The 18,903-nt window shown below is 44.8% G+C and overlaps 1 protein-coding gene across 2 annotated transcripts in view; it reads left to right on the top strand.

Annotated features, from left to right (window-relative positions):
* The window catches only part of SLCO3A1 (solute carrier organic anion transporter family member 3A1), a 140,969-nt gene that overhangs the window by 27,581 nt on the left and 94,485 nt on the right, over positions 1-18,903 (top strand). For both annotated transcript variants that reach the window (XM_086757445.1, XM_086757444.1), the window contains one exon: positions 1,360-1,825. In XM_086757445.1, coding sequence (XP_086613571.1) covers positions 1,360-1,825 — 466 coding nt within the window. The remainder of the gene's footprint in view (positions 1-1,359; positions 1,826-18,903) is intronic.

Raw genomic sequence — 18,903 nt, 5'->3', positions numbered from 1 at the left:
AGGACAACCTTAACTATCTTCAGCTTTTGCAGTCTGAAAAACAAGATAGTCTTTTATCCAAGGTAAAAGTTTTTGGCATTTCTGTGACATGTTCAAGATGGTTTTTGTTATTTTTTTCCTATATAAGGGAGACACGGCTGTAGAGATGAGATGCGCTGGGTTTTCTCCCTTGAGCAGGGATGACAGCAAGTGAGGTACCCAATGCTTCATCTTCACACTCTGATCAGTGCTATGACTGTTGCAGAAAAATCCACCTTGTGTTTCATTGCACTGTATAATCGAGACTGGAAGAGCTCTCAAGAGATCATCTGGTTCATTTTCCTGCCCTATGGCAAGATCAGTCATACCTGTGTCTTTCCTGACAGATGCTGGTCTGTGCTCTTTTTAAAGACTTCTGCAGCCTTTCCGTGCAACATATTTCTGTGCTTCACAACCCTTACCAGTAAAAGTCTGGGTTCTCCCCACCTTGCATTTAACCTGAGTCATCTCTGCTGCCGTTTAAACCTGTCACTTCTTCCTGCCCATTTTGAATACAAAGAACAGGTCATTCCTTTTCACAGCAATGTTAAATATTTGAAGACTATTCATGTGCTTCTCTCTTCTTTGTGTTAAATAACCACTATTTGTTAAATCTTCCCTTCTTCGTGGTGGATTTAAATCTTCTATGTAAACCTCAATTGGCCTGTCTTCTCAAAACTGTGCTGTAAGTGAAGATCTCTGTCACTAACTCATCCACAAACAATTAAAACCCTTTAATCAGTATTTTATTTATATAATTTAACAGAAGCCTTCTGTGCTGGCCGAATTGCCTGTTTGTGCATCACTGTCTCTGACTTGCTGGCCTTGCGCTGGTGTGCAAGCCAAGTACGTGCAAGGTTTTCTGCTGCTCGTTAACTGTGATTCGTTCCAAGGGAAAGATCGAGTGCCCGGTATGATGTGAGGCTCGGTGTGGTTTGTGCCTTGGTTCTGTGGAACAGTGCTTGCGACGTGAAGGGTGTGCATTCAGACAGAAAGGGAGCCCAAAGAGAGGCAAACCAGTCATGGAGTCATGGGTCTTTGCAGGCACACAAAATATACATTCATGTACGCAGGACTTTGGAAGTGAACATGTACTCAGACAGGTGGTAGGCTGTGAAATGTCACTTGGTATGAGGACCTTCTGATGTGACTGTGTTTGAATAGTCAGGTCATGCTTGGAGGTCAAGTACTACTGTGCTGTGATTTGGATGTTCTCGATGTGTATGTTTTTTGGCTCCAAGGAAAAGTCAGGGGAACTTATGCTTTAGCAGGATGTATGGTGAGGACAGAAGGCAGGTCATATTCCTTTTCAGTAATTTTCTCTGGATTTCTCTGTTGTAGGTGAGTGTTTTAACCACCTTGGAGCGGCGATTCAACCTTCAGAGTGCTGACGTGGGCGTCATTGCCAGCAGTTTTGAGATTGGCAACCTGGCCCTCATCCTCTTCGTGAGCTACTTTGGAGCCCGAGGACATCGGCCACGCTTGATAGGATGTGGAGGGATAGTCATGGCCTTGGGTGCCCTCCTTTCTGCATTGCCTGAATTTCTGACCCACCAGTATGAATATGAGTCGGGAGAAATACGCTGGGGGGCTGAAGGGAGGGATGTGTGTGCTGCCAACGGGTCCACCAGTGATGAGGGACCAGACCCGGACCTTATCTGCAGGAATAGGACTGCTACCAACATGATGTACTTGCTGCTTATTGGAGCACAGGTCCTCCTGGGCATTGGTGCTACCCCTGTCCAGCCCCTGGGAGTTTCCTACATTGATGACCACGTGAGGCGGAAAGATTCCTCCCTGTACATAGGTAAGACTCTCTGAATTTCTTCTCGGTGAAGACTTTCCTTGCCAGCTGGCATCTCGCTTGCCTCATGTGTTTGGTGCCAGTGGGAGGGATGCCTTGAGGCCTCTTCTCCATGTGCTGCTGTGCTTGTGAAGGTAACTTGGCATGGGCATCTACACCAAGCAGTTGTAAGCAGCAGGGAAACAAAGTGTTATTTGCTTTTATTGTGGCAGTGAGAAATGTTGGCAGCCATGGTGATTATTACTCGACCTGATTAGGAAGGCGCTCACTCCTTCTATTGTGATTGCCGGAATTGCTTTAAATTCTGGTACTGGTGGCTTATGGTTGAGTTTTAGCTGAAGAATTTCCAAGTGGCATATTTAATAATGATTTTTTTTTTTTTTCCTGAGAAACTCTATTTCTCTTCCTGTTCTGAAACATTTGTCTGTGTCTGAGTGATCATTGCAGTATAAGGGTACTGAGAGGAGATGCATGTCTTGTCACTACCACCATCACATTTTAGCAAAGAAGTGCCTGTTAGGGAGTAGGTGCTGTGACCCAGCCATGCTGTGGCAGGACCCCAGATAATGTGATCCCTGTGACGGAATGGGATGTGGAAGCTGGTGAGGTTTATTTTGAGATAGGTAAGCTTGAAGTAGAGCTCATTATTCTGGTGATCATATTGCAAAATTCTTGCAGATGGTTAGGATATGAACTTCTGTTGCCCAATGAAGTATCTCTGTTATTGGGGTAAGCTGCTCATGGCAGTAGTGCGCTCTCCAGCAGGTTTAAAGAGGATGGTGTGGGTGAAGTTGTTCTCTGAAAAAACTTACCAGCTTGGCTCGTTCTTCTTTCTGCAGGACTTGTTACTAGGTAAATGGCTCCAATGCAGTAAATCAGTGAGGTGTCGTCTGCCGTTAGTGTGATCCTTCTGCACTTGTTTGTATAGTTTCTAGTAACCAAAACTCTGTGCGCTTGTCCCACCATCCCTGTCTTGACATGACGTTCAACTGAATGGATGATCTCATTACTGGTTACTTTGGATTTTTTTGCAAAGGTATTATTATCAAGTTCCCAAGCATAGCTGAATGCAGCCAGGGTATGATGACAGACAGCAAAGCTGAACGATCCCACTGACTATCTGAATGGTGTTCAGTGTCTTGGGGTAGCGCAGAGGCCTGTTGAAAAGACTGACTATGTGTGCTATGGCATTCCTGGATGTATTGCTACTTTACTTAACGAGGTTATTCTACATATTCAAAGTGTGTCCATGTTTTCCTGTAAATAGTCATAAAATCTTAGTATTCCAGCATTTAGCTTTGCCCTTGGATCATTATTCTCTTTCATAAGTGAGTGCTTGTGAGGGATCCACTGGATAAAGCAGGATGATCTATAAAATACAAGATACTGTACAACCCGAAGGTGAATAATGAGACTAAATTCACTGGAGCAACTTTGCCAACATCATAAATGATGAGCTGGAATTAAGAGTGATTCTAAGATTATCTATTATAAATAACTAGATAGAGAAGCAGCAACTTCTTTCAATCTGTTCCATGGGCATTTTTTAAGCAATGCTTCATGTCGGAGAACAGGATTGACGAGTGTGTGTGAGAGGAGGATTAGAAAGAGTGACTCTTTTTGTTCCTGAGAGACATTCATCTTGTATGCTAAAATAACTTCTTCAAAGTTGGCAGTTCAACTGTAGCTGGGAAAATACTGCCAGAAAATTATTTCTGCTTACTGTATGTGGCTTCATTATTTTTCCTTCAGACACATCCTTCTAACCTTGTTCCTTTCTACATGTAGAGTTTGAAAAAAAAAAAAAAAACCCAAGTATTTTGGGGTTGTTTGGTTTACTGGCTTAGCTATGAAAATTATGGTCTGAATTGCTATGTATGAATTATGGGTTGCAGAAGAGTGCATGTGTATGCGCATACAACCAATCAGCCATACCAACAATGAAGTTTAATATCTACCTTGTCCCAGCCTATCCATCACAAGTAGGTTTTCAGATATAGGATGAATAATTTTTACATCAACCCACAATCAATTTGGCTAGTAAAAATAAAAGCTAACAGGAAAAAAAGTCTATTCTGGGAGTGAATATAAATGGAGAGGAAGCTTGTGGAAACGTGTGTCTTCTCAGGTTTGTGAATACTTTGAGAGGAGGTCAAATTCCTCAGTTTAAAATGTTGTTTGAGAATTATCTGCTCAGATTTGTCTTTAACTGATTATTTTTTTGTTGATGTCATCAATGCAATTTTCAGTGGCCTTAGCAGAAAGCTGGCTGAGCAGCTTACCCACTTCATTCTCCTCTGTTTCGCAGAGGAAATAACTGCAGAGTGTACACTGTCACTGTGCTATATTTATATCAGTTTGCTTTCTCATAATAGCACGCTCACTCAGTGGGGGCTACGCTGTGTGTGACCGGATAAAACGTTTTTGGGTAAGTTCCCTCGGTTTAAATTAGGAACAAATCTGGCATAGGTTGTTCCCTCAGGATAGAAACTAATTAATAACAGCGGTAATAGCCTGGCCGAACTTTCCGTCGTGGCTGGCTGTGGCTGAGAAACGATCAGGTTGACCAGTCCATGCTGTCTTCAGGATATTGCTAATGCGGAGTATGGATGTGCTGGATTTGGGCTGTGTTGTAGCTGGGGGGAAGCAGCAGTCTCTCACCTGACAGCTAAGTACTCGTAATTGTTCACCTGCTGCAATAAAACCCCTTTTGTGTCCCAAGGCAGTGAATTAGATAGAAATAACCCTGTGCACTGAGAGGTTTTTTTTCCTGCCTCCTGAGTTGTACGAGAGTTCGGTGAAGTAACTTTGTAATATCTTCAGTGGAGTAACTTCATAATATCTAATACAACCTCTTTGGAGTGAAATGACAATATAGGAAGATTCCTCTATTAAAAAGAAAGAAAGAAACAAACAAAAACCCTGAACCCAACCACAACCCACCAAACCTTCTTTTTTTTTTTTTTTTTTTTTTTTTAAAGGAAAAAAAAAAATAGTACTAATACGTGTGTGCGGAAGAATGCAGATGTGATACCGTGTGGAATTTCAAGTGAAACTTTGGCTTTAATTGCTAGTGCAAGTAATAACAGCAGTGGAATATAATACATTTCTGGCCATGAAGTCAATCAAATCTGGCCCATTGTGGTTTCTGTGCACCGCACACGGGAGAGGGTGGGCAGTGCACCTCTGTGCATCCCTCACAGGCAGAGGTTTCATGGGCTTGTGCTCTGCCAAGGAGGTGGGGATTCATAGAATTTCATAATTAGAGACAGGCGTGAGATATTACAGGAAGAGATCTCTGTGGCGTGGGTTGCTGACATGTCGTTTCATGTTTCTTGAGCTAACAGCGTATTTTTTTTTTGTTTGCAATGTGTTGCTACCAAATTCAAACCGATTCTGTTGCTGTAGTAACCAGCCCTAGGAGAAGGGCTGTGTTGTGGTAACTGGGGGCAAATCAAATCAAAAAGATGCATGCGTCGAAGTGCACACCAAAGGATGTTCAAAAGAAAACACATCTGTGCTGTAACAGAGTTAGAAAGACAGCGGGACCAAGCCTGCTCCTGCTAATGATGGGAAATACGTTCTCCTCCCATTTCACTGTCCAAGCACCTTCTCAGCATAAAGGTCATAACGTAGGCAATAGCAGCCAAAAGATAAAAAGATAAAAGGATTTTCTTAACTGTTTGAATTTGGGGAAATCTTCTGGTTTGGTGCTAGTTTGCTTGCTTCTCTCTCTGTTTGAGTCTGCTCTTGTATTTAAGATCTGGGCTCCCATCTAGAGATTTCCAAACAAGCAGGTTAATTTTACCTGTGTAGTTGTTGGCGTTTGGCATAAGTAACCCTTTTGAGAGGGATTCCTTGTTCCTGCAGACTGTGTATGGCTCGTTATCGCTGCAGCTTCACTAATGTCAAAGGATTCCCTCAATCTGTGGCATCGTGTATTTTAAGGGAGGAAAAGTATGTTGAAGACTACTTACTCCACAGTTCCTTTCTCAACCCGCTAATGACTCACTTGACATTTCCCTCTGATTTTTTTTTTTTTTTTTTTTTTTAGTTCATTTTCTGCTAGGTCCTAACTGAGTTCTGTTGAAATCAATGAAGACTTTATCATTAGAAAGGGGATCAGAGGCAGCGTGGAGCTGATACAGAGAGGGAAAAAAACCTGATCTGACAGTAGTTATATGGATTTGCTGCCTCTCAGATGAGCAAGAGCTTGCAAGTGTTTTCTGGTCACTGCAGAACCCACACTGCTCTCAGCAGCGGTTTGCGTGTTCAGTTAGAGCCAGTGCAGTGATGTGGTAGATTCATGTTATTAGCGATCTCCATATGCGCCTTCTAGGCTTCCTGCAGCATTTCACATTTGCTGATAAAAGTTGTGGCCTCTTGTCTAGAAGATGGTTTCCTGTAGAGCAGAATGAATAGCCTCTGGGAGCCGGCATTTGATCTGGGGGAGTTAAGGGCTGCATTACACAGAGGAAGTTGCTATTATTCTGCCTCCTGTTGATGGAGGAAATTGATATTGATGTTGGAGGCAGCACCGCCGGATTGTGTGGCTCATTCAGAAGAATGCTGTGTTGATCTTTAACGTGTCAGAGAGTCTCTTAAAGTTTGCTGAAGCTGTCTCGATGTTTAATGTCATGGACACATACCCCGCACGTTCAGGACTCACCACTTCAGACATTTCACTGAGTTGCAGAAACTGGTCTAATCAGAAGAAGGACTTCAAGGAAGACCCAGAAGGGGCAAGTCCTGAGTCGAGGAGTGAGGAGAAGTGATGAGTGCTCCTGAGTTGCTGGTGGTGCAGGGGTGTGCCTGAGCGTGGTGTGCTCAGGGGCATAGAGCTGTTCTCGGCCTGCTTTGTGACAGGGTGGAAGAACAGAAAAAGAAAACTCAGCACTACTGGATGTGTTTGTTGAGCAACTTTCTTCTGTTGCTTGTCCCAGGCTTCTCTCTGCCCTTCTCTGTGTGCATGTTGGTTTATCGTGTGGTTGTTCCAGCTGTTACCCTTGATGTAAGAGAATGTGACAAGATGGCATTCTCTGTCCCCATCTGCCCAGATGGGACTGACCCAGTAAGGGGGACAGGACCCTGAGTTGTCACTGCTGACTTTGACCTTTGTGGTGGTGTGTGGTTATCTTGCATGGAACGTGTGGAAGCACTTCTTGTTTTGCGATGACAGTTATAGAGAAATGCCTGCTCTCACTTTTGGCCCTTTCTTGCTTGCTTTAAGCACTTGCTTAAGCTCAAGATTTGCTGCAGAGGATGACAAACGTGCCCTAGTGGGAATCTTGCTGTCTCCAGGGATAAATTTGTCCATTTGAAAAATCACTTATGGTAGCTTACATCAGTCAAAATGACAGCAGCCATTGTGTTTTGAAAAAGCAGAAGCATTTTCTCCACTGACAAGAATTAAATCTGAGAGTTAGTATCTATGGCGGTGAGTTAATAGCAAGTTATCAGCATAAAATGCTGAAATCATCAGAGTTTGAGTCAACGTTTTGTATGTGGTAATATAAAGAAAGATTTCTGTTAGGAAGCTCGTGTTGGTAAGCTAATCAGTTACTGTGAATTTTGAAACCACTCATCTACTCTGTAACTTATTATGTATATTAGAGTTCATCAATAAATACTAAAAAAAAATTTAAAAGGGAATGGGCTTTCTGATTTTATAAACAAAAGTGAAAATGCATTCAATGCTATTAAAGAAAAAGCCATAGATATCAGAGAATTGAAAATGGCAGCCCTCTGTGGGATGTTCTCCCATTGTTGAACCACTATTCTTGTATGTAAGTTCTTATATTTGAAAGACAGAACGGGCAGTTAGTGACAGCACCTTTCATAATAGCAAATGTCTCCCTTTTTTTGAAGCTTTAAAATACTGTTTCCTTGGGGACACCACGTAATTCTGAGAAATATGAATATTTTGGAGCTGAAAGAGCAAAATTTGCAGATGCTTGGCGTTCAGGCTGGAAGACTATTCTCTTCTTTCTCTCTATTCTCTCATTCTTCCCACAAGCTGCTTGGTGAGTTTGTCCACCTTCATGAGGGCACAGGCACTCGCGGAGCGCGAGCACGTGTTCCAGGGAATTGCTTTTCTGCTTGCTGGTATATGCAGTTTTATAGGTATGTAATATTTTTAGCCTAATGACTTGACAGAATTCTATAATCATTTTGTTTGGTAAACGCATCCTCCTACGGGTGATTTGGAGAGCCCTTCCCTTCTGCCACAGTTTCCAAGGGGATGAGAAAGGCACGGTATTAACACTGAGCTAAAAGGAGTGCTGTTGTCAGGGTGAGTGCTGTGATGCCTGTTCATACTGAAAGGTGTCTTTGCATCAGATTCACTAAGTTGTCTTCCCCGTGGACCAACTGTGATGAGATTAAATCGCGTGGCTTCATGCGGATATGCCGCTATTAGCTGTGTTGGCCTAACCCACTGATCCATTGATAGCCTGCAGCCTTTTGTAATTATTCACCTTTGGGGAGAGATCTATGTTCTCATTTGCTGTGTGTCAGCGGGGCAGGCTCGGTTACACATGTCCCCTTTACAGTGGCAGTGGTAATATCCTGGAAAATTAAATGGAAACATAAACAAGTGTATAGGGTGTATTAGAGCAGTAACAATAATCAATTAATGGGAATAACCTTCCTCACTGCCAGCAGGAAGGCAGAGTTGTTAAAGGCGGTAGCTGAATGGATGTGTTTATTCAATTAAAGGTATATATGCACGAAGTCGTAACTGCTGTGGGCTCCATTATTTTACAGCAATTTCTCCAGTTACCTTAACCTTCTGCTAATAGCTTTTTTTTGTTATGAGGTGAGTAAATAAAGCTTGAGTCCAACACAAATGACTTTGTGTGAGAGTATATTGAGGGTGGGAGCTGTTTCCATGTTACTCTGTGCTGTCTGTATATTCTGCAGCTGGTTTTTGCCTTAATTGGGATTTGCTGACTCTGGTGTCTTATAAAAAATCATTTCACTTTTTGAGCATGTTTGGTTTCTTTCTGTAGTGTATTTAAACCTGTCATCAGCTGGGAGAGCCTAGTGAGGTATATAATTTCTGGGGCAGCCTCTTTAAAGCAGTGACCTTGTCATTTAAATAGCAGACATGCAGATGATGGTACATATTAGTCCTAAGGTTCGTAAGATTAATTAAATAGATTGGAAGATGCTGAGTTGCCCATGTCAAGAGCTGAAGGCTGTATTGTACCTCCTTGACGACGCAGGAGCAAGCTGCCGCGTGCTGTCAGACTTGGCCCTTCTCCTGAGAATTTGACTGGGACTCCCCAACTCCTTGTGCGTGAGGAGCCTCCAGATGTTTTGGTCCCAGTTTACAGGGTGTCACTGAGGACACTTGGAGCTGTTTGGCATGTGCCTTCCCATTGCGAGACAAGGCACAAGATCTGCCTGTTCACTGGCACGAATCGGGGCACTGGCTTCAAAGCAGTGATGGAAGTCTTGTTGCCCAGTACTGAGGCTCGTGTTGCCCTATTCTCCCACCAAAACAAATAATTTGGTAGGAGGATATTTTGGGACTTGTCAGAAATGATTATCCCCTTCATCCTCAGCCAAGTGAGCAAGAGACAGCTTTCATGAATTTTTGCTGTATCACTGTAACCTTGCAACAAGAAAGGGCAGTGACCTGAAGTGGTGTTAAAAGATAATAACTGCCTTAAAGTTGCAAAGAGTTACTGCTTTATTGAGTATCCTGAAATGCACGTCCTGCCGAAAGCCCGCAGGGCTTCAGCATGCTGGTCGCTGGTGCTGATGGTGATGTCTGCCATGTTGTGAGCCGCAGGGAAAGCTGTCTGGCCCGGCTGCAGACCTCTCTGCTTGCAGCTGGCTGGTACTTGGTTTTCTGCAGGACAAGGTGCCTGCGTGAATATATGAGACATATAAATATATGAGATATATAAAAAAATATATGAGATATATGAAAGCTCCTGCTTTCAGTCTTTCACGGCTGCCTCTTCTGTCACTGAGTGAGGTGCTAAACCATTTTTTTTTTCGTCCTTTGGAGAGACTGCTGCAGGTTTGAGCTGGGTGTGGGATCTGCCAACGTTCCTTCCTTTTGGGTGCCAGATAGGTGCTATCTGAGTAACCTTCTAAAAGTGTTTGTTTTTGCGAAGTCCCAGGCAGTGCCGCGGCACAAACATATGGGTCAGGCAATGGTCCATTGACACACAGGGCCTGGCAGCGCTCAGCTGCCAAAGCTGCCGTTCAGTTGCGGTTTTATCATGACTGCTTTGCCCTGCGTTGCCAGCTCTGCATAGGTTACTCCCCAATGTAGCATTTCCTTCAGGGCTGTGGGGAGACGGGCAGGAAGAGCTTTTCCCAGAAGCTGTGAGGGACATCAAGGAGCGATGGCAGATCAGGCCCTGGATGAGACTTTCCTCAGGACTGCCTGTGTAACTGGCATGAGACATCCAACAAGTGCCTGACCAATGTGACAGGTTCAGTGTGTGAACCTCAGTAATTAAAAATTAATGGTGCTAACACAAGAGGAACAGCTGTGACATCAATCAAAGGTGTGAGACAGCCCAACAGTACCTGTTTTGTGAGGCCAGGGGCAGAGCTGCTGTGGAGACATCAGCACATTCTCATTAACTACAAGCATCTGATTAGCCTGGAGGAAAAAGGGTGGCCACAACTAGTTGGGCACTTTACAAGGCTGTGGAGTGGGAGCCCTTCCCTGGTCTGGTGCCTGGGCTTGAGGGAAGGCAGAATATGCACAGGCTCACCGTCAAACTGAAACCTCTCGTCTGGCAGACTTGTCACCAGGGGCCTGGTGCTGGAATATAACCTACTGAAGGTCTGTCTGCTTAATTTGGAGCCCTGACGGGAAGGCCGCCGCTGTGCTGGTGCCAAGGTGTTTCCCCAGTGACCAACCCATCGCTTCACAGCCGTCAGTTAGCTGCGTCTCCCAAACCGGCTCTGCTGCCACAAGGAAAACGATGAGTCAAGGATCTCAACTGAGCTGGAGAAAGGTGAAATTGGCCACGAGCTGCATCTCAGAAGCTCTGTCTGAAAACAGTACGGGGCCAAAATGATGTTTTTTGCAGATATCTTTTTACCAAGGTACAGCCATTTCATTAGCTGTGCTGCTAATGAGGTATTTGGCTTTTCCTTAGAGGGAGGCCTGCTCTCACTAAGACCCTTTTTGTAATAGTAATAGGGTTTTTGTCTGGAGGAGGCTATCCAAATTTGGCCCTTTATTAACCAATTAAGCTGTGAGGATTTAAGCAGCTTCTTGGATGGATGTTAACACCATGTCACATTGCTGTTTGACTTAATACCTCAGAGCAAGACTGCCTCTGTTACACGGTGCGGGATCTGGCCAAAGGCAGCAGATCAAAGCATTTGTGGAAATTCAGGAGTGCAAACAAGGAGAAGAGCAAAATGCACTGTGCACCAGTTCTTTCCTCCCTGTCTCCCTCTGCTTACCTTGCTTTTTTCCTGCAGTTTTCTGTACATTCCTATCCTCGCTCTTGGACAAACCGTTCTTGCTGTAACTGTTTGTACAAGACAGTGATACTGCTTATGAGAGTTAGGAAGAAATAATATTGGGGGAGGAGAAAAAAAACAACAGGGACAACTTCACTGTATTATTCATTGCTGCAGAGACCAATTACCCTTGTGATGAAAGACCACCTGTATTTTGTTAACCATCAGCTGGCAACATATGGATGTCCTAATTCAATCAGACCAATCATCAAAGGAATAATACTTGTTGGAGAAAGCTTTCCCTCTGCAGGGTTATAAACTGTGTGCTGCGGGGATGAAAGGGAATGTGGCATGTGAGAAGTTACTTGCAATGTCTTGAGCATGGGTTAATGCTTTACTGTCCATGTCTGTGGGTTACCGCTTAGCTTTCTGTTCATTTTGGGCACTCGATGGTTTTGTTGTGTGTGTGGGGGGGTGTTCAATATTCCCTTTCCACATTTTACATAAAAACTCACTACAATGCGAGCGTAAGGATGTTTTACTGCGCTGGTGTTTTATGGCAATGCTTGTCTTCATTTATGTCCTCTAAAAGCACGCTGTTTGGGTACTCATGGTAGACAAGTGCACTGCGTTGTAGACTGTCAAAGAGGCAGCCTTGCAGGAAACTGAACTATTTGCAGTAGTTCTGCATAAGCTGTGAAGAGTTTCTCACAGATGCCAGCAGGTAAAAGGTTTGGGGGGAGAGATAACACCTTCTATTTGATCAGCTGAGGCAGCTGGAAACACACATGTTCATGCTTGTTCTGACCAGTATGACTACTGGTACTTAAGGATTTACTTTTTGTTTCTGAGCTGTCACCTAATATGATAAAATGCACTTCTCTCTCCAAACCTTGCTTCCATTCCTGTGTTAGTGAGAATTATGTATCAAGTGGAAACCTGGTCTCTTCTGTAACTGGATACCACACCTCACTGGGCGCTTAGCATCCTGAAGGTACTTGATTTATAAGTAGTAGCAAAACTCAAGTTAAGCATGGGTTAAACAAATACTCTTAGTCCAGCAGGGTCTCCAGGGTTATAAAACAAGTTAGCAGGAGGGTGAGAATAGACCCCAGGAATTCTGACTCCAGTGCCCTGCAGTTGCTCCCAGACCTAAAACATTTCACTGCATTCCATGTATCTCATGTTGCTTTGCAGGGTGCAGACATTTCTTCCTTTTCAGTGTCAGAGGGGTTAATGGTCCTGCCTTCTTGTCTGCTGGCACTAGCTTGCTCCACCTCTGCAAACTGTCCTTAATTTGTCTCCAAGAGCTGGACGATTAAACTGAGACCAACACTGCCTTTGCATCGTGGTCAGTGAGGTGCAAGCAGCAGGTTGAGGATGGTCAGACTCCACGCTGCTCCATAACCCCCTTCCAGGAGCCACCAGCCCAGGGGATGTGCACCTCGAGCTTGTCCAGTCACTTTTGAAGCTTGCTTATGCTTATGGCCTGTGCATCAGAAATGGCAATGGATTCCACAGTTCCCTGTGGCTTTTCTCATCTCTGAGAAAATGTTATTCTTCGCAAGTCTGTTACTTTCTTGCCTGGATGCTTAGGATTTTGGCTTTAAGGGGTTTTGCTGATGCATAGAAGACCTGTTGAAGTGAGAATTTCAGATAAACAAAAGAAGTGGAAAGGAAGCTGTGCTCCTCTGCAGTGTTACTGGATAAAATACTCCCACGTGTAGCTCCTTGAGTTCGACTCACATTCTGCACCCCCAAAACTAGTAATGTGGAGACGAGAGCAGCTCGAGCGAAGCTTTCTGAATTAATCAGTCTCACTGTCCTGTGGTGTTCCAAGTCTGAGTAATCAGATGGGACTTACTCTGTGCCTTAAAATCAGCAAGTTTGGGTTTTATTAGCCCTGGAGGGGCAGTAAATTTTAGAGCTGAGCCGGAGGAGCAGAGGGAGGAGGAGGCAAGCAAGGAGGTGTAGCACTGGGTAAGGCTGTGCTCGAGAAAGTCCCTGCTGCTTACTGCAGCCCAGGAAGGCAAGTTGAAATTGAATCTACAGTGCACGAGGGAGCTGTTGGAGGTGTCTAGGATGGGGTAAGGATTTGGGAAATCTGCGTGAGTGAAGGCTGCATTTGCCACAGGCAAGAATGAGGATGTTGGCAAAAGTAAGGTGAAGAGAAACGTGATATGGGCTATCTCCATTAAGTCCAGAAGTCTGGATCCTCACATCAAAAGGCTCTTTAATTTCTGTTAAAATCCAGGCTCTTTATTTTAATCGATAACCATGGGAATTAGGTATCTAAATAAAATCTGGGCTAAATGGCTTTCTGGATCACAATCGTTGGGTGATTCTCAAGGGCATTGCTGTGTGCCTCCTCCTAGAACATGGAACGCACGTGGTGTCAGTTTTCTTGCAAAGCAAGCTTGTTTTGTGAATAAACAGCGTGTTTTGATGGTGGGTGTGGGTGGTTGTCAGGAGGGGAAGCGAGTGTGCTGGAAGCCTTGTTCCCAAAGAGATCCTGGTGTTTACTGAAGACACCAGTTACTGCCTTCAACCCACCATTAGTTGTCTTCTGCCCATAGCGCACTGATGTGCTGGTAACACTTGCATTGAGTAAAACACTCTCAAGAAAAAAAAAAAGACTCCTGAGTTTCAGGAGTACCACTCACTGCTGTTTTACTTTTTCGGCTGGCATTTTTTGGAGGGATTTTTGAGACTGGAGGTGGCAAAGGAAGGAAATGCTTTTGTTTTTTAGTTTTGTTTCTAATGCCCCCCGTACAGCCGTTTTATTAACTGGAAAACCTCCAACTGTGAATTGGATGATGTTACACAGCAGAACTCGTTCCCAGCCCTGTGGCTGAGAGTACTTGCGCCCTTAAGCCTGAGCCATACCCCCCCACCTAGGGTTAGGGCGTGAAATAAAAGCTGCATTTGCCCTGTTTTGCTGATTCAAGGAAAACATTGTTGCTTTTCATGCTGGGGATGTTGAGCTTTTCAAACAAAGTGCAAACCTTGAACAAATCGGCTGTCACTAGCTCATCAAAAAGCGTCCCTGTTTGAGTTGAGGTGCTGGCAATGACAGATACAGCAAACCAACAAGTTTGTTGGGTTTTTTAACAGTTTGCACTGAGTTTGTCCACCACAAAGTTGGCAGTAGGATGGCTGTACTTTCACATTCTTCCCTGCTTGTATGAATGGGGTTTTCTACCACAGTATGAAAGAAAACATTGCAACCCAGACTTCCATAGCAGTGATCTGCACTTTGTGTTATCCAGGCACTTCCCAAGCATTGACGTTCTGATTCCTGCCTGAGCAGCATTTCTTCAGATTGTCTACCAGATTTCTGTCCCATCTCCCATGCTGAGACAGAGAAGTGACTTGCCATGTGTAGCATCTCAGTTGGCAAATGAGACTGAGAATTTAGAAAGAGATTTTAGTCATGTCCCTACCGTCTTCTGCATGTGTGTATGTTTAAGTTACTACCTCAGCTTTCTGTCCAGGAGAATTAACAACAGAGCATTTCTCAAACCTGCACTTTCACTTCTTATTTTCTGTTGTGCAAAGCAGGGAAAAGGAGGGTTGAGACCTCAGCCTTTGTTGTGAGAGTGTCTTGGTTCTTCCACAATATCCTGGAGACTTTATTTCTCTGAGAGGGATGTAAGAGAGAGGATTGAGATTTGTTTAAATGGATCCCTTTAGATTTAAGGTCTTGCTTCATTGTCAGCTGTGAGTGTAGAAATGGGATTTTATGTTTAGGAGCGGACCTTTCCCATTCTACATCCCAGAACATGTGCATCTAGTCCTGCTCAGCCTTCACTGCCGGATCCAGCTGCTACACGGTGGATTCTACGCTAGTACTGTCACGAGTTAAAAGTTCAGCAGATGATTCATTATTTTTCCTGCCAGCTTCTCTCCGGAGCTGTGCTAGGTAGCACAGAACTGCTGTCTGCTTGTCAAACATGATGTTTAGGACAGAATGGGCTGGTGGAATTTGCTCAGTGGGTAGGCAGAGCTCCCCGTGCCTGGTAGCAGTGACTCGGGGCTGTTGCTCCCTTTCCATGGGAGATGTCTCTGGATGGCAGACAGCCTGCGAGAGACAGAGCAAATAAATGAACGGAGCTCCAATTACAGCAGGTGGGCAGTAAATCAGCAGGGTCCTCGCAGCAGCCATGAGGGTCTGCTGCCAGCTGGGCCACAAGCTGAGATCACCTTTTGCTGTGCTGAAATTGCAGGAGCAGAGTCCTGGCCGCAGCCTGCTGCGTCACCCCACGTGCCGCCCTCTGTGCCTCTGGGGACGGCGAGTGTGCTTGGCAGGCAGTGCTGGGTGAAGCTGGCTTACTGCGGTGAGGTGGGGAAGTGGAACAGAGCAGTCACAGGACTTTTGCAGGGTCTGCACCTTCTGTTCTTCATAATCTCTGTCCCTCCACGGGAAGGCGGTGGAAGAGGAGCAGGAGGGCTGGTATTGACTGTCAAGACTTACTGCCTCCAACCCAAATTAAAGAATTACTAGTTGCAGCCTGCCCATGTAGCATAAAGTGGCTTCTGTTGCCTGAAGAGTCTTCTCCTTTTCTGCTGTTCACAGACATATGATTCAGTGGAGACCATGGCTTGTTGACCCCGTTGATGCCCTAGGCTACGTTGCTACATGTGAATCTCTGTCCTTTTTTCAGCCAGTTGTGTTCACAACTGCTGTTATGGATGAAGAAAAGGGGGATTTGAAGGTGGCACTTAAACTGTTGTCATTCAGTAGGCTCCTCTGTGCAGCAAGAGGATGAGCCTCCTTCTGTACAGTTTTCTTTCTCCTGGAGAGGGGGTGTAAATCTAACTTGAGGTGTCTGCAGTGAGGGTCGGTGTGGCTGAGTCTTCCTTCCCTCTCAGGTGCATAGAAAACACCGTAGTGTTATGGTTTAGCACTAAGTTTGTGTTCTTGTGTCTAGTTCTGCTTTTCCTTAAAGAGGCTTTTGGGGTTTAATTAAAGTTACTACCTAACTTCAACTCCCCGGTGTCCTTCGGTTCACAGTAGTCAAGGGAGAGACAGGCTGCTCTGCCGGAGCTGAGCTGAGGGACTCGGTGCTCATCTCTGGAGATGCTGCTCTCCAGGAACTGCTCCTGCATCTAAGGATGCTGTCATCAGCCCAAGTCTCTCCCTTTGATGTTAAGGGTGGGTGGTTAGACTATCCCCCTTAAACACACACACTTCAAACACAGATTGTGCAGGATTACCGCTGGGTAACGGCCAAATCCCAGGCAGTAGAGACTGTTTAATCACACTCCTCTGTCTCTGCTGGATTAACGTAATTAATGTAAGCCCTTTTGGATGAGTGACCTGCTATTTGTCTGGCACAGCTCTTCATTTGTGCAGTGCTGTGCATATACCCTGATGCTCTAAAAATGACGATGAAGATCCAATCCCACTCGCATACAACTGGTGACCAAGTAAATCTCCATTTACAGCCAACTAGTTTACTACTCCCTTCAGGGGAAGTTGTGGACTATTTAAAAAATTAAGAATGCCCAAGGTTAAGTCAGGATGATCATTTCTCAAGTTACTTCAAGGGAAATTAAAATGGGATTTCTTTATTTTAATGTCATCTCTCTGGGGAGCAAAGAAAGTTATTAATAAACTGAAGGTTCGTCAGTGCCTTATGGTCCTGGCCCATTTCAGGGGTGATGTAGAGCTTGCTGTGCAGTGGAGCTGTGCCTCTATGATCTGGATTCGTGGCAAGGAGGCGAAAAGTGTTTCCCAGACCTGTGGCATCCCACTGGCCTTGAAAGCCTGTTGGCTAAGTTCCTCCCTCCTGTTTCTCTGCATTTCTTGCGCAGCTGAACATGAGCTAAACCTCAACAGGAGATGCTGTTTCCCTTTTCTCCCACTCTTTCAGGGTTTTCTAGCAGCAAATTGGAGAGAGTTTATTTAAGAAAGAAAAAAAAAAACCAAAAAAAAAACCACGAGTAAAACCTTGCAAAAAATGAATGTAACAAGTCAAATGCTTAACTTGAATATTGATTTCTGAATAGAGACATGCCTTTAATATGCTTTTGTGTAGCAGAAGTAGTGACAATATTTTATTTTTTTAATGAAAGCCATCTTCTGCTTTCATTTTTCCAAATTGTAACTGTAACCTTTTATATTCAACAAAATTACAGATATCAATCAGGTGGGTTGTTTTCTAGATCTTGGCTGTACCCATCTGTGCAGAAGGAAGAGGCTTTCTGGAGCATTCTCTGAAAAACAAACACTTGTGTCCAGGCTTGAAAATTAGCATGAAAGTGACATTTTCTATTTGGCCAGCAGCTAAAAAGCCTGTTATTTTCAGTGAGGTTAAAAGCAACCTCAGCTGGGCAGCTCCGGCCTCTGGGATCCCAGCTTGCCCCAGCAAAGGCGCTGCGGGCAGCGGTCTCGCCGGCCGTGGGAACTGGCAGTGCTCCTACCGGCAGCTCTGCAGCGGGCAGCGTGTCCCGGGCTGCCCTTCTCCCGTCCCACTTCCTCCACGTGCCCTTTGGAGGAGCAAGAAGCCCTTTCCATGGGGTGCACAGGGGGAAGAGGCTTGCTGAGAACGTGAGCTGATCATTGAACAGGCAGTATGTGGCTGTATGTTGCCTCTGATTTGTATTCAGCGCTGGTAAAATGCACTCATCACCCAGTCTGTGCTCCCAAGCCATATTATGGCTAATGAAAAGGCATTTTCCTATCATTTTTCTCCCTGAAGCCACATGGTGTTAGGACTTTTGGATGCTGTGCAAATCCCAAATGCTCTGTGAGGAGCCACAGGTTGGGGTGAGTGGAAGAGGCCAGGAGCATCAGTATACCTGGACCAAATAGGATGGGGTGTTTATTTTTCAGCTGCAAGAAGCCCAGTATTTAAGGTTTGTGTGGAGCATAATTTGCAACCAAATAAATATCTTGGCATGTCACGTTTTACACAGCAGAAATGCTTCTGACTTTCCAGCGCTTGGTATCTGTAACTCGCTTGAAAGAATTGCTGACGTCTGCCCAAATGCCAATATCTTCTGAGCCGTATGAACCTTAATATCATGGCTTAAGCTTTAGTCTTCGAGCTGTGCAGCACAGCTGAAAGGAAGCTGTGTTTCCAGGAGGGAAACTGAGGGAGATCCTGACTTTTAACCCGCTAGATTTTTATTTATTTTTCTTTCTGTGCTTTTTGTTGAATTGCAAAGTCAACTTAATTCCAGGGCTTCTAAATGGCATATGATTCCTACACGATGGTGGCAAATCTCCTTTGGGCTGTTTACACCATCTGATACTGGTGACCTAAACAGCGGTAAGGTCAGGGTAGCAGAAAGCAGGGCGCTGGTGTTATCTTTCCTTGCTACCCTTTCTTTACCCATAGTAAAAAAGCAGGTCACCTCACTGCTTTATTCCCCTATTCCTCTCAGTTTTTCCACTCCCTTGGCTCAGTCTTCTTTCCTTTGCCACTCCCTGCTGCCAAACTCTCTCCTTTTCCACCCCAAGTGGGTTTGCATTCAGTCTCAGAGCTGTTCAGTGGCTTTATCATTGCCTTCCTGCACGGGTGCTGTTGTCAAAGGGTCTGACTCTATTTCTCTTCTGGCTGTGGGGAACTAACGGGGGATGTCCTGTTCCACTGGGACTTCCAGCAGAGCTGTTTGTGTCACCATGCCCT

Source organism: Chlamydotis macqueenii, chromosome 12, assembly GCF_036417535.1.
Source record: "Chlamydotis macqueenii isolate bChlMac1 chromosome 12, bChlMac1.mat, whole genome shotgun sequence".
Lineage (NCBI taxonomy): Eukaryota > Metazoa > Chordata > Aves > Otidiformes > Otididae > Chlamydotis > Chlamydotis macqueenii.
This window is presented reverse-complemented; position numbering and strand designations above follow the sequence as displayed.